Genomic DNA, 14,773 nt, shown 5'->3' with positions numbered 1-14,773 from the left:
GATTGGGCCTGGCCATAGGACAGTGTTAATAACACAGGGAGTCGCCAGATAGGGCCTGGCCATAGGACAGTGTTAATAACACAGGGAGTCGCCAGATAGGGCCTGGCCATAGGACAGTGTTAATAACACAGGGAGTCGCCAGATAGGGCCTGGCCATAGGACAGTGTTAATGACACGGGGAGTCACCAGATAGGGCCTGGCCATAGGACAGTGTTAATGACACGGGGAGTCACCAGATAGGGCCTGGCCATAGGGCAGTTTTAATAATTGATGGGTGACTGAGGCTGATTTCGATTCCGCCCACGGTCCCTCTGGGAGGTCTCACTTTGTCACACACAAGCGCCACTGTGGTTCCAGGCTTTTAACTCAGCGGGTCCAAGCTGGCCGCCTCCACACCATTCTCCCTCTGCCACTGGTCCAGTCTCTCACTGTAGTAGTAGTAGTTGTAGTAGTAATAATAATAATAATAATAATAATAATAATAATAATAATAATAACAATAATAATACTTTTAACAATTAACAAGGGTAGGTCACTGTTTTCTCTCTAGCTGTTGAGGGTAGCTACATATTTGTCTGTTTTTGCATCTCTCTCTCTCTCTCTCTCTCTCTCTCTCTCAGGTGTTTGGTAATATTGAGCTCAACGAGGATACGGGTATCAATCACCATAACAACTTCCAAACCTTCCTTCAGGCCCTCATGCTGTTGTTCAGGTAAGAGCCAGAGCCAAGCCCTTTACCAGCGTGCTATTCCTTACGGGCAGGTGTCCTGGCATCACCTGGCAGTTTGTGTGCATTTTAACCTTAATTATGACTGAAGGGATTGATCCCAGGACACTAGAACGATGTTTATGTGAGGTGACGGAATAAATTACTTGCACCATTCCTTGAAAATCCTCAGAAATAAGTTTTCTGTCTGTGACATCAAAGAAAATTCTTGCTCTTTTAATTCACTGCCTGGGGAACAATGCCAAGTCAGTCCAAAAGCTTGTGTTCCAATTCAGTGTATTTTCCTTTGCTGTAAATAAAAATAAAACAAAAATTGAAAAAGAAACTTTTAATAATACTTTTTGAGTGTGGAAAAAAATGTTCAACCATGCAGAAACAAATTTAATAAAGAATTTATGTTAAAGTGTTTGCTCGCATGCAACTATATCTTTGAAGCATCCAAATTACAAATTTAACAGGAATCTGTCAAAAGTAACATTGGAAAACAAAATCTATATCCAGATCCAACCATCTCTTTATCCAGAAATTGGACCAATTGAGGAAATCGAAATGTGGTTGCTTAACTATTCTACATGAGTTTGCCATGCCCAACCAATCTGTCATTATTGAATATTTTCCTCTGGGCTAAACTTCACATTGGGGCAAGATGTGTGAGACATAAACATTGTGATCAGTTCACATCACATCAGAGATGCTTAATTATCCTACAGTATGTCCATGTCCGTGTGTATGGCAGATATTCTTCTTATTGAGACATGTTCCACAATGACAACGCAACAAATCGCTCAGAGGAAACGCGTCAGACGAACATGTTTACAGCACGTTAGGACTGGTTCACATCCCCTTTAGCTAAAAACCTGCTGTCTTCGTAGAGGTGTTGCTAATGCACCAATGTCGTTTTGGATCATTGGAGTCTCGGAGAAGTGATTGGTTAGCTACAGATGCGTGTGGGCCATAGCCACTTCTCTTTCCCATTTGCGCTGATTGTTTAATTGGACCACAGAATTTAGGAGTAGACGTGGCCTATTGGAGATAAAGCATCAACACTTCGGAGACTATATAATAATCACTGGGTATTGCAATAGCTACCAGACTGCCTGCTTGTATTTAGCCAGCTACTGCAGCTCATTCTAACATAGCTAGCTGACGGTTTAGAAGATTTGCAGCAAGTCTAGCAAACTTGCTGCCATGATATAGGGTACAAGACAGCTTACTAGCTTTCTCGGGATGCTGAGATGCATGATCTGAACAATCAGTGCAAATCTAGCCATCTACGGGCCAATCAGAGCAAGATATACAGTGCCTTACCTGCCCTGGGGTCAACATTTGTTTCCACAAATGCGTCTCAGCGCTGGGGGGTGCGATGCAGAATGGGCCCTGCTGCCCCATGCTAGTCGTCAGCATCTGGATGTGTTATGAAGGTTGTTGAATACATCTATGGTCAATTCATCTGGATCAGGTATACCCATCCATAGATTTGTCTATAGGTTGTCTCTCTCTCCAAGAATGCCTTTGTTTTTCTCTGTCTGCATTTAAATGCTTATCTGTGTTTTTTTTTGTTTTTTTTTGCCTGTCTGTATTTACCAGTTTTTTTCTGTCTGCATCTTTGTGTATGTATGCATTTGTGGTAGGTGTGCTTTAGGATATATTTGAGCATGTTTTTGTCCATTTTTTTTGTCCATGTCTGTCTGTCTGACTAACTGTCTTATCCGTCTACATCTTTCTGTGTTTCTGGCTGTGACTGTCTCTGTTTATGGGCTTTTACCTGTGTGCCCGTCTGCATTTCCGTCACCGTTTGTCTGACCGTGTGCCCGTCTCTCTGCTCTTCCCTGCAGGAGTGCCACGGGGGAGGCATGGCATGAGATAATGCTGTCCTGTCTGAGCCACCGCGCCTGTGACGAGCGGTCGGGCGCCATTGGCAAGGAGTGCGGCAATGACTTCGCCTATTTCTACTTCGTCTCCTTCATCTTCCTCTGCTCCTTCCTGGTCAGTCCTTGCCTTGTCCGAAAAGGCTGTGTCTTTCTTGCTAACTGTGCGTGTTACATACTGCACAGCGTAAACTGTTAGCAAACTGTAGTATTGGTTTGTGTCATTTTTTTTTTCTTTTCCTGTTTTTTATCCCATTTTTTCTTCCCAATTTTAGGGTCACCAGTTTCAGATCTTGAAACTTATGGAATCCTAGCAGAAGGAGCACTTCAGCTTGAGTGTGTAGACTCCACTAATGTATTCACTTGTGAGCCAGACAGAGACGAAGGCCATACACTACATGTTAATACTATAGGAGGGCTACTGTGGCACAAATAATATCCGAGGTGTATCTCTTTTTGATAATATCTTGAGAACTGTGGGCAGCTGGTATATTGTTGGGTGAGGGTCCTTACAGAAATGCAATATACAGAAAATATTCAGAAAAAAAATTATATTGAAAAGTCACTGATGACATGTGACAGCTCCGCGCATTTTTGGGTTTCACGAGCCCTCACTCTCCCATCCCATGTAAAAGAGGAGGTGCCAGTCCCCTCAGCCCCGTTAGTTATGGATTGCCTTCGGTTCCTCGTCCCACAGATGCTGAATCTGTTCGTGGCTGTCATTATGGATAACTTTGAATACCTGACCCGGGACTCCTCGATCCTGGGGCCTCACCACCTGGACGAATTCATCCGCGTCTGGGCGGAGTACGACCCTGCAGCCTGGTACGTCGTCTTCTCCTCCCCGCGCCCTATAACTGTGACATCTGTGAGCGGGTAACGTGTGTCCTGGTCCTCCAGTCTATATTATTTTAAACATGAGAAACCCCCACACCTTGAGGCCTGTGTGTGGTGCCCAACCGTGAGTGAGCCTCATGCGAGGAATGACACCTGTAAATTCCACAGTTGCCATGGTTTACATGTGGCTGTTCGTTTAGCTTTAAGGAAAACAAAAAGATGCAGCGGCCTTTTCTTATTAGAAGCCTGCGTTGGCTGAAGAACTTTTTTTCCGTTTTATCTTTCCTTAAACAATGCAGGAGCAGTAGACTGGAAATAAACACGACTGCCGTGTAAACACATTTAGCTCGTGCAGTGTCTAAGAGATAAGACCTTCTTCCCATGAGGGGAACATGCTTTTGAAGATGAACCACCGCCACTACCGGCTTGCTTATATTGCCACTGGTTCGAATCCTTGCTCTCTCTCTCAGAACTTGGAGAGCTCTGTCATCTGATATCCATATTAATTGTGCTGTATGGTCATACGACTGTACAGTTTACATTGCACACTTTACGATGCATGTCAAAAATCCACCTCCTCCAATACATTACATTACAGGCATTTAGCAGACGCTCTTATCCAGAGCGACTTACACAACTTTTTACATAGCATTTTACATTGTATCCATTTATACAGCTGGATATATATACTGAAGCAATGCAGGTTAAGTACCTTGCTCAAGGGTACAACGGCAGTGTCCTTACCCGGGAATTGAACCAGCGACCTTTCGGTTATAAGCCCAGTTCCTTACCCACTGTGCCACACTCCGTCAATACGAATATGCAGCCTTCAGTCCGCCGGAGAAGCAGATTAGTCTCAGTCGCGTCGGCTGGTGGAGAGAGCACACGCACCTGGGTTGCGTTAATTAATCGGCCCAGGTGCTTAAAGGTGTGCTCTTCTCCACAGTTTTCGGGAGCGAGACTGGGAGCAAATACCAAGAGAGCGAGTTTTGATTTTTGTTTCATTTAGTTTCACTTTTCTGCACACAGCAAGAAAGACAAAGAAACTGTTATGAACGGTGAGCTGAAAGGTTGCTGTTCAGTTTTACTTTCTTTTGTCTTTACTATTTTAGTTTGTTGTTTTACTTCATTGTTTTCGTCCGGAACCCATGAGGGGAAAGGGTGAAGATGATTGTTTATTTGATTTTGTGTTTGTGTGGGTGCGCTCTCTCTCTCTCTCCATGCGGCAAGCAACGGTGTTTCCCAAAACTGCCACGTCGCCCTCCCAGGGGTGTCACGCTAGCGTGTGACAGATTCCCTTCAGTATATAGCTATGCTCCTAGTGCCTTGTTGCAACCTAAACTACAGTACCCGTAATCCCTTCTACTGAGGTGTGATATGAGTAATATATTTATTGAGAACAAAATTTGATCCACTTTTTTTCCGGTTTTGTTCTAATTCCTTTTAAGGCACTTCTAAAATGCTTATAAATTAGATAAATCCTGTAAACAAAAAGGAAAACTCACAGTTTACTACCATGTACGCCACATCCCCTGAACAAAACTGAAAAGAAAAAAAAATATCCTAACTAGGCAAATATTATCATAATTCAATTAGCTCGATGTAAATTAGCTAACCATCTTCAGCCTTCTCCAGGGGATTTTCTGTGTAAAATTTGTCTTGACACAAATAAACACTCCAAACCTTCTAAAAGTCATTGGCCAGTATAACATACACACATGCAATGTGACTTATATTTGCAACTCGCACTGAGAACATCGAGGAGGTGGAGGATGGTGATTCTAATTAAGATTGTCCTATCTCTCACGTGAAAGCCTTCAGACGCACTGTTCTACAGCAGTGCTGAAAATGACACTGGAAAAATGAATTAAATAAATGTATCCTTGTTAACTGAAACATGCAAGACACTCTGCAATGGCCTGAACTACAGCGAACAATATACACTCTGCCTAGAAAATGAAATATTAATCACATGGTGATATGAGTTCATCCCTCTATGCTTGGAGGCCACTCAGTTTTAATGGCGTTTTAAATGGGCTTCTCCTTATCAACATAAAGGGGAGGACTGTACTCTTCATTGTTCATTTATGCCTTATTGTCAGTGTACTTATATCTTCTGTTCTGTCGCTCATATTTAACTAAAGGACAAGCCTCAGCATCAGGCTTGTGTCCTTCAGGAATTATGATGGGCCTACCCACAACCCGCCTCCTGTGCATCATTAGAAAGGACCTTGTGTATATGAATCACTACAGCTGAATCATTCCAAATGGTTTTATCATTTCCACATAAATGTTTGACTATAGAACACCACACATTCTGCCTTCACTTTTTTTTTGGAACGGTTTCTGACTAGAGAGAATGAGTATTATTTTATTGGTTATGAGGCTTGCTTGTTGAGGGTGACTTAAAATGCTTAAAAAATAACAATAACAATAACACCTCGTATGTCATTGTCCTTTGGCCTTAGAACAGTATGTGCAAAAATAGCCGTTTGGTATTTGAACTGACAAGCTGTTTGACATTTGAACTGACAAATTCAAACAAGAGAATCGGAAAGTCAAACATTGAGCAACGTGGATGTAATGAACAGCTACAGAGGTGTTTGCTATTTTAAGATTAGAAAAACTGAAAGAGAAAAGTACATCATTATAAAAATGCTGAATCACTGGAGGTCGAGCACTCATTATTAATTCTTTTCGATTTTCAATTGCTTTCAACTTGTTGGCGGGGTTTTTTAATGTTTGGGATAATTTAAAATACATAATGGTTGCATTTTAATTCTGTCTTTAATTAAGTCGTGCAGCAGAACTGAAGCTCTCTGTCTTTATTCTGGTGGTCTTACATCTGACACTCCAACCTCTGATGCTGAATTCTACACTAAATGATAAATTAAGAAAAAAAGAAACAGGATATTTAATGACAGTGCTTGCCAAACTACAGTCCACAGTTCAGCAAAACCATTTTCTTTGGCCCACCTCTTATTAGAATGTTGTCATCATGTGTTCCAACAGGTTGTGATTATGTGTTTCCAAATGAAAAATTGTTTTAACATGTCAACACAGCTGCATGCACATTGAAACTAGTGCAGTGTGTACAGTTAGTTTAGTGTTGCAATTGACTGGTATGAAATTCTATAGAAAGTGTATTATGTACAGTAAGTTGTTTTTCATCGTGAAAACCAGCTCAGCCACTCCTGAGAGCTACAAATGGGTCCTGACCTACGGTCTGGGAACCACTGGCTTAGGATGGCTTCTTGTCATATAATCAAGCTGTCAAAGCTGGCTGTGCACCGGACAGCTTTCATTGCTGGTTATAAGCTATGTCTTTGCTCACTTGAAACTGTCCTTTGGTGTTTTTAACCTGCTTGTTCTTTTTGCAGTGGGCGGATTGTCTATAAGGATATGTACAATCTGTTGCGCATTATCTCTCCTCCCCTTGGCTTAGGAAAGAACTGCCCTAATAGGGTGGCCTACAAGGTTTGCAACCCCCCTATGCATTACCTCCACTAGGGGGTTGTTCGCTGTTCACGAATGTCCCCGGAGACCTTACTGAATGGCAGTGCTAATATTACCTCACACATGACAGCACTCACCCTCTCAGTTCTGAACTGATTGTGGCGGTGATGCCTGACCTGAAGCAAAACTTGCAAAGCTACAATTGGAGCACCCACACCTGGCCAGTTCTGAACCCTAAACCAGCCAGCCAGGTAGGGTATAGCGCATATACAACGCAGGCCCAATTCTTCATTACTTTTTCAAGTACTCTTCCGTTTAAATTGACATTTTACAGTACATTTACTGCAAAAGCATACTAAAATCTATATGTTCAAATTTTGTGAGCCAAAAATTTGAGTCGGCTTTGCGACCTTTGTTTTGGCATCCCTGGCAATCACCTGCCGATGTCTCCCAGCATGCAGTAGCAGACATCCTCAGAAAGACAGTCATCTCCCGCCCTCATGTGTCACACACTAAGAGTTTGTCTCCTCTGCCATTACCACATCTTCCTCTCCTCTAGGGTACAACATGCTCCCTTCTCCAGCTGAATTCTGGGATACATCCCTGATCTAAAAGGTCAAGGATGGCATCCATATCCATGTCTCTCACCTGGAAATCTAAATAACTCAGATTTCTGTTTCTGCTGTTTTTTTTATTATTTATTTTACCTCCTCCCTCTGTTCTTCTCTCTCTCTCTCTCTCTCTTTCTACTGTCAAATTTTTTTGGTTTTTTGCTCCCCCGCCGCGAAGCGGCCGCATCAAGTACCTCGATATGTACGAGATGCTGCTGCACTTGTCCCCTCCCTTAGGTTTGGGAAAGAAATGTCCGCCAAGAGTCGCCTACAAGGTAGCCTTCCTTCAACAACACCCTCCTCCCTCGTGTGCTTCCGCTGCCCTCCTATTGGCTAGTTATTGTATTCCGGCCAATCCCTGTGCTCTGCTGTGGCGGTGTTCCTTTTGTTTTTTTATGTTTGGTCGTTGTTGTTTTTCCTGTGTTCTGATTTGTTGGATGTGGTTCCCTTGCTCTCCCTGGACTGACTTACACTCAACTGGTGAACGGGGTAGACCCATTTAGACAGGCCAAGATGGGGATGGGACAAGGAGGGTTCACGATAGGCTGGTGAAGATGTTGCTCAAATCTGTAAATGTTCAGGCTTTACTTTGAAGTTCAGTTTTATGTGTATCACCCCCCCCAGACACACATCCATGTCCACACACAATAAATGCTTAGCAAATATGGCCCATTGTGTGGCAGTGGAAGAATTCACACTAGATTGTTGTGATTATGGTTGATTACTGTGATATTATTGTGAGTAGTTGACGATTGCTTCGGCATAACTGATGATTCATGTGATACAGTTAATGATAATTACAATACAGCTGATGAAGGCTGTGATATACTTGTGATGTCACTGACGATTGCTGTGATAAAGCTGATGATTACTGTGATATAGTCGATCACTGTTTTGATATAGCCGATGGCTGCTGCAATACAGCTAATGTTGCAGTGATATAGCTGATGGTTTTTGTGAGATAGCTGGCGTTTACGGCATCTTTCTGGTGTGCCAAAGGAGTAAAATTGAGGAGGTCTGAAGACAGGCACAGCTGCAACTCCTGTCCTCTTTTATTCAGGGGTCGCAGTAACCCCATTACTGGCCCTTCAGGGGCTGGTTTCTGAATTTGCAGAATCTGTCCTCCTCTCCTCCACCCGCTTGTTTTGAAATCCTCCTTTTGAAGCTTTTTTGAGGGCTTTTCTTTTCGTTTTGTTTTCTGGGTTCTTTCTGTATGCGGCGTTTCAGCCAAAGCTCCTTCTTTCCCTCTCAGTCGGGACTGCCTTCCCCTCTACTCCCCCGCTCCATTCACAGTCCCCTCATTACCGTGACCGCAGCGGTGCTAGTGCGTGTGCATGCACGTGCACGTCTGCGCGTTCGCGCTCGCGTGTCTGTGTGTGCGTGCATGTGCGTTCTTCCTGTGTATTCTGTGTTCAGTGATTTTCCTCCTTTTTCATTACCCGCTTTGATCTCTGTGATACGCACTGCCACAGTAGCTGCTTATGCTCACAGAGCTCAAGGCTGTTTATCAATTATAACAAGCCCGCAAGGCTTTCCTCTGGACTACGCTGCACACTAGTGTACAGTACACACTGCATTCCAACATAAGAAAACCCAGATCTCTTTTACGCAAACTTGTGCGGTGCATCTTCACTGAGTACAGAGCTGCATGTGAGTTTAATAGTTTTTTTGTTTTTTCTGGCAGTGAATCACAGAGATCTGTTTCACAGTGACAGTCCCTTTCCCCCCGAGCATGCTCCACCTGTGCTCCCCAGTGGCCGCGTGCGCGTGCCAGTTTCGTCCGTCTGTCACACCTCTGTCTGGCACCGTGACATCACTTGCTTGGACAGATTTGTGAATGCGCGCATATGCATATGCACGTACACACACACACACGCACACACACACGCACGCACAGTAATGTTATGCCCTGAATGCAATGAGGGTTTTTTTGTTGCAATGCTTCTTTTAACATTTTGGGGGTGGTGGGGGGTCGCATTTTGTGTGCTGCTACGAAACTGGGCTGCCCTGCTGTTACCCCCCCTGGGTGTTTTGACCGTGTCACACATTTGGCACGGGGTTAGCAATCCTTTTTATCTAATGCTGACCCAGCGCAGCAGAGAAGCAATTCTCACTGGCTTAAGAGCAGCTGTGCTGCATTCTGATGAGGGCATGTAAAATGGCATGAATGAAAATAACTGGATAGTCCTAAAAGCAAACAGTCATCATGATAAAATCACAATTGCACCTTTTACCTAAGTTACTACGCAGTTGCTTTGCAGTTGAACAATAGTACAGCACTATGATATACATAATAATATGCCTAATGGTTATGTATAATACCCAGTGGTCCATGGATGTCAATAAGAGTAGGGAGTGGGACTGGGACTGGCTGAAGGACCCAGTCAGTTTCCTCCTGCCATGAGTGGTATGGGCTTAAATTGCTATAACTAAGTTACCACTGCATTAATTCCGCAAAGCGACATGGCAGAGCCTGCTGAAACTGCAGCGCTCCCCGTGTTGGGTTTGGGGTTTGGGGTTTGGGGTTTGGGAGAACCCAACCCTCTCAGGAGGTCAGCAGCACACAAGATGGCGCCTTAGAGAGTGGTTGATGCTGTTGAATCGGTGCTCTGCGCTGAACGCTTTCTAACGACCCCCAACCTGCCCCCCCCCTCGCACCCCATCCTCACCCCCCCCCACCCCACCGTCCTCAGCGGCTGGTGAAGATGAACATGCCCATCGCAGACGACAACACGGTTCACTTCACCTCCACCCTGATGGCCTTAATCCGCACCGCTCTGGAGATCAAGCTGGCCTCCGGTGAGTCCCTGCCAGCGTCCTCTTCCTTATCTCTGCTTCCTTCTGCTTATTTGCCCAGACCTCCAATGGGTTCTGCATTTTCGCCCCTTTTAATCCTGCGTCCTGTGGTTTGTGGGAATCTTTGCTTCCTCCGCGGGTGGGAGCGTCGCTCGCAGAAATGCCCCATCGAAAAAGGGCAAGGATTAACGGCAAACTGAAAAGCACCATGAATTACCCATTCCACATGAGCCATTGTGGAAAGATATTCTTGTATGGATTTTTATTTAATGTTTGAAAAACTCCCCACTTTTTTTAAATAAAGTGAAGTGCAGTTCTGCCTCTAGAGCAGATGCTGCTGAGGGTTTTTCCACACAGTGCATCTCTGAGCTTATCACAGCTGTTTCCCAGCCGGCTCAGTTACTGCTTCAATATTCTGGTTCTGGTTCTGGTTCTGGTTCTGGTTCTAGTTCTGTAAATGGGACCGTCTATATGTTTGTCCCTTTTGGACTCGTTAGAGAGCCCGGCTCAACATCGCTGCCTCACCAGCTTCAGTGCCCACTTTCTGACACTCAGGAATGATACATTCAGTTTATTTCAGATGTCCATTATTGCAGGAAATGATAATGGTGCAGCACAATACACTGATGGCTTGAGATTTAAAAATGAATAATTATTGAATACATTTTTTATTAAATAGAAATTTGACCGTGATTAACAAATGGGGAACCATGTTGTTGTTTGCATTGTCTGATTCACCTGTCTTCACATAAAAACGGGGTGGGGGTGTTTGAAAGAGTACCAGACATATTTTTTTACATTTGTACAATATAGTTTGTAGAACCACAGATCAAAATATGAGCAAAGCATGTTGCACTGTTGAAATACTCATATTTATTATTATCAAAATTAGTGAATTACTATATTAAAATGTGTTACTGAATTTTTATCACATTTTAGGGCAACCAATAAGCATGGTGACAGCAGGATGTTTTCAGTACAAAATACAGTTCAAAAATTGCAGAGACTTAAAGGAGTCATGTACAGTATAGAGTAATAAAGAGAATAGTTACTGATCTTGGTTTGTGGCTGAACTAAATGCAGAGAATAGTAACTGATCTGGGTACAGGGCTTGACATAAGGATAGTAACTAATCTGGGTAAAAACCACGTCTGTTCTAACTGTGTAGCCCTGGTTCTCTCTGCAGGGATGGTGGCTCAGCGTTTGTCTGATGCTGATCTGAAGAAGGAGCTTTCCACTGTCTGGCCAAACCTTTCCAAGAAGACTCTGGACCTGCTGGTGACGCCACATAAACGTAAGCTCTTCTAGGGCATGCTTTGGGATCACCAGGTGCACGCGGGTTCACTGACCTGGGATCAGTTGGTGGATATCGGAAAATGTTTCTCTCAGCACACAATACCAACCCTCATTATGTTTATATTTATTCCCTTTCATTTATGGGGTGTCCAGATTGACTTACAAGGCCATTATGGCAATAACAACCAACAAGTATGAATAATAAAGATAAGTACAAGCACAGTGTTTCAATGCAGCACTGTAGCTATTTAATATGTGGCTGGTCGGACTCGGTACACGAGTGAATGAAGTAAGATGTTCAGCCTGCTCTTCTGTTTCTAGGATAAGAAAATACTGTAGATCTACCACATGATCTTTCTGTGAGGCTTTTGGAATACCGTAGCTGGGCCCCGATTGGTTACATTTCGGTAAACATGCCATTTCCTGACTGGAAGCAGTTTGCAGGGCCGTACTCCGGGGGACTGGCTCTTCTGCAGGCTGGTGGGGATGTGGCAGAGCCCTGGCTGCGTGCCAGCTCTGCTGTGTCTGTGGCCACGCCCAGCTCTACTCCACCGCATACTGTAGGGCTCCGTCAGGCCGGGGGGCTGACACCTAATCTACCCCGCTCTCACTGTAGAGACCAGTCAGTCGTGCCCCCCCCCCAAAAAAAAAACACCCTTAAACAACCCCCCACCCTCTAATCCTCTCAGAATCTGATCCTGCCTTTGCACAAACACCGCTAACTTGCTGCAGCCCTGGCTAGCTCCTCCTATGCCTCCCCAGCAACCCCACTGTTTAGGCTTCTATGCTAACACAAGGGGTGTATCTCTATTGACACCTAGTGGCCACAACTGGTTATCTCATCCAAGTGGAAAATAACAAAAATCTGCAGGTTTTTTCAGGGATGTCACCAGAATTTTCCCCATCAAGCATTGCATTCTCTTATAGCTGTAGTACAATGATAGTACATCTGTTTCGTACCTTAATACTTGTAATAGCACCTCCAGCTGTGGCAGCACTAGTATGGTAGCAAAATTACTAAACAACTCTCTGTGAGGAAGGATGTCATTTCATCAAGAAGCCTTATGTTGGGCCTGCTGGATGGCGTGTCCTGCTAACTATGCTCGCCCTAGGTTTGATATCAAATCTTGATCAAGCCAGTGCTGACTGTGGCTATCACCACATTAGCCATAGCGTCTCCCACAGGGGGCTTGTCTGTGCTTTCCCAAACGCACACAAGTTTTGAGAACTTTGCAGCGTTGAAACAACTGAAAATGCAATGCGACTGCATGAATAGGACTGCATTTTAGATCCAATTTGAGGGAAAAAGAAAAAAGGTTTTGGGTTAAAGACCTGTGATGCAATGCAGCAGGCTACCAGAGGGGGGCAGGGCAGGGTCCCTGGAATTCCGATGGAACGCAGCCACCTGGAACCGGTTGCATTTAATTTGCGCAAGGCTTGACAGGACCCCGGGAGGGGAACCAGACCGAGCCCCTAGCCACCCTTGATTAATCACAGCGTTGGCGCCTCTCTCCTGTCCCTCGAAAACACTTCCAGACGACAGAACGTGAGTTGTAGCGCAGCGTTGTGATTAAAGAGCCGGGCTCTTAACCCGAAGATTACAGGCTTCATTTCTCGGGCAGGGCCGTAACACTGTATCCTCAAGAGATTACATTAAACCTAAATATAACTGAGAGAAGTGGCTTGGTCAATAGAAGCAGAGTTAATGTGTGTTATCAGTGTCTGCCAATTTTAAACAATGGCAGTTTTTTATATGGTGTGGCAAGTAATTTTATTGGGTCATTAGAGTCAGTGATTCTTGATTTTTGGAAGTAGACAAAGCAACGTACAGTCGCATCATAAAATATCTATATGGATTATATGAATAATCAAGGTAGAAGAAGAAATCTTTAAAGTAGAAATTTTGTTCTATTTTGTAACTTTAAAATTCTATAAATAAGACTTATTTTATCTGCGTATAAGCATGCTCAATTTTTATCACTATTTTTATGGGACAAATTTTGAGCAATGCACCATTAACTACAGATAAAAAGTAAATGGGTGTTTTTGTGACCAAAACTGTCCCCCACCCCCACTCTTAACTCATTTCAGTTCAAAAATACTTTGTTGCCAAAGTTTTTTATAGACATTAAACACATAAAACTATAAAGCAGTATACTGTAAAACAACCAAAGAAGAAGAAAAAAGAAGAGGGTAAAAAAATGTGAATAAGTATAAAAATAAAATATACTTGTACACACACGGATGTTTTTCTTTTCTCCTGATGCCTCACTGGTTTGTTTCTCTCTCTCTCTCTCTCTCTCTCTCTCTCTCTCTCTGTCCATCTATCCATCCGTTTTTCAGCCAACGAGCTGACAGTGGGGAAGGTGTATGCAGCTCTTATGATCTTTGACTACTACAAACAGAACCGCGCACGGAGACTGCAGCTGCTGCAGCAACAGCAGGCGGCGGGCGGGACCCAGGTGACCTGCAAACATGCTGCCCTTCATCCTTCTGTGATCCGTTCGTTTTCGCCGGACTCTGACTTTTTTCTCCGGCGTTCTAATGAATATGAGGCTGTTCCCACTGTGGCTTCCTGTAAACACACTGGTTACAATGCACGTAGAGCTTTAACTACCCAAATCTACCCAAGTAAAAATGTGCATATACTGTATTTACACTTATCATCCTGGGAGTGGGGCTGTAATGAACCCTGTATGTTTAAATTATTCACCCTGGCTGCTTCAGTAGTTTTTTTAAATTATAATTGAGACTAGTGATATTAACAGGCTGTTTTTGTGTGTCTCAAACTGCCAGTAAATTAATTTATTTGCTGTAGTCTTAATTAATTACTCTACATGCTCATTTAGTCTAATTCCTTTAATCCCAAGCAGCAGTCCAAAGAAAGAGGTTATTGCTTATTACAGGTGTGCCATACAATAAAAGAGAAAATGAGAACTTCATGAGAAAAGTAGTAAGCAGTTTAAACACGTTACAATCTTTCTCACATTTAAAAGGATGACTCACAATGATACCAGTGTCAGTTCAACAAATGCACATGAGTGCATGCTTCCAACATTTGCCTCTGTGAAGTGTCTACTCCTTACATATTTCTAACTCCTTCAATGTCATCCTGGAATCCTCATTCAAACAAGCCTCATCAGACTTGCAGACTCTATGAGCTCTGCTTCCCGTTATTGGCT

The 14,773-nt window shown here is 43.6% G+C and overlaps 1 protein-coding gene across 1 annotated transcript in view; it reads left to right on the top strand.

Moving 5' to 3' along the window:
- Positions 1–14,773, top strand: part of cacna1ba (calcium channel, voltage-dependent, N type, alpha 1B subunit, a) — a 186,895-nt gene that overhangs the window by 153,396 nt on the left and 18,726 nt on the right. The window contains 7 exon segments of the mRNA XM_064354484.1: positions 621–712; positions 2,563–2,713; positions 3,293–3,420; positions 7,678–7,774; positions 10,193–10,298; positions 11,482–11,589; positions 13,935–14,053. Coding sequence (XP_064210554.1) covers positions 621–712; positions 2,563–2,713; positions 3,293–3,420; positions 7,678–7,774; positions 10,193–10,298; positions 11,482–11,589; positions 13,935–14,053 — 801 coding nt within the window.

The sequence above is a fragment of the Anguilla rostrata genome, chromosome 10 (assembly GCF_018555375.3).
Source record: "Anguilla rostrata isolate EN2019 chromosome 10, ASM1855537v3, whole genome shotgun sequence".
Lineage (NCBI taxonomy): Eukaryota > Metazoa > Chordata > Actinopteri > Anguilliformes > Anguillidae > Anguilla > Anguilla rostrata.
This window is presented reverse-complemented; position numbering and strand designations above follow the sequence as displayed.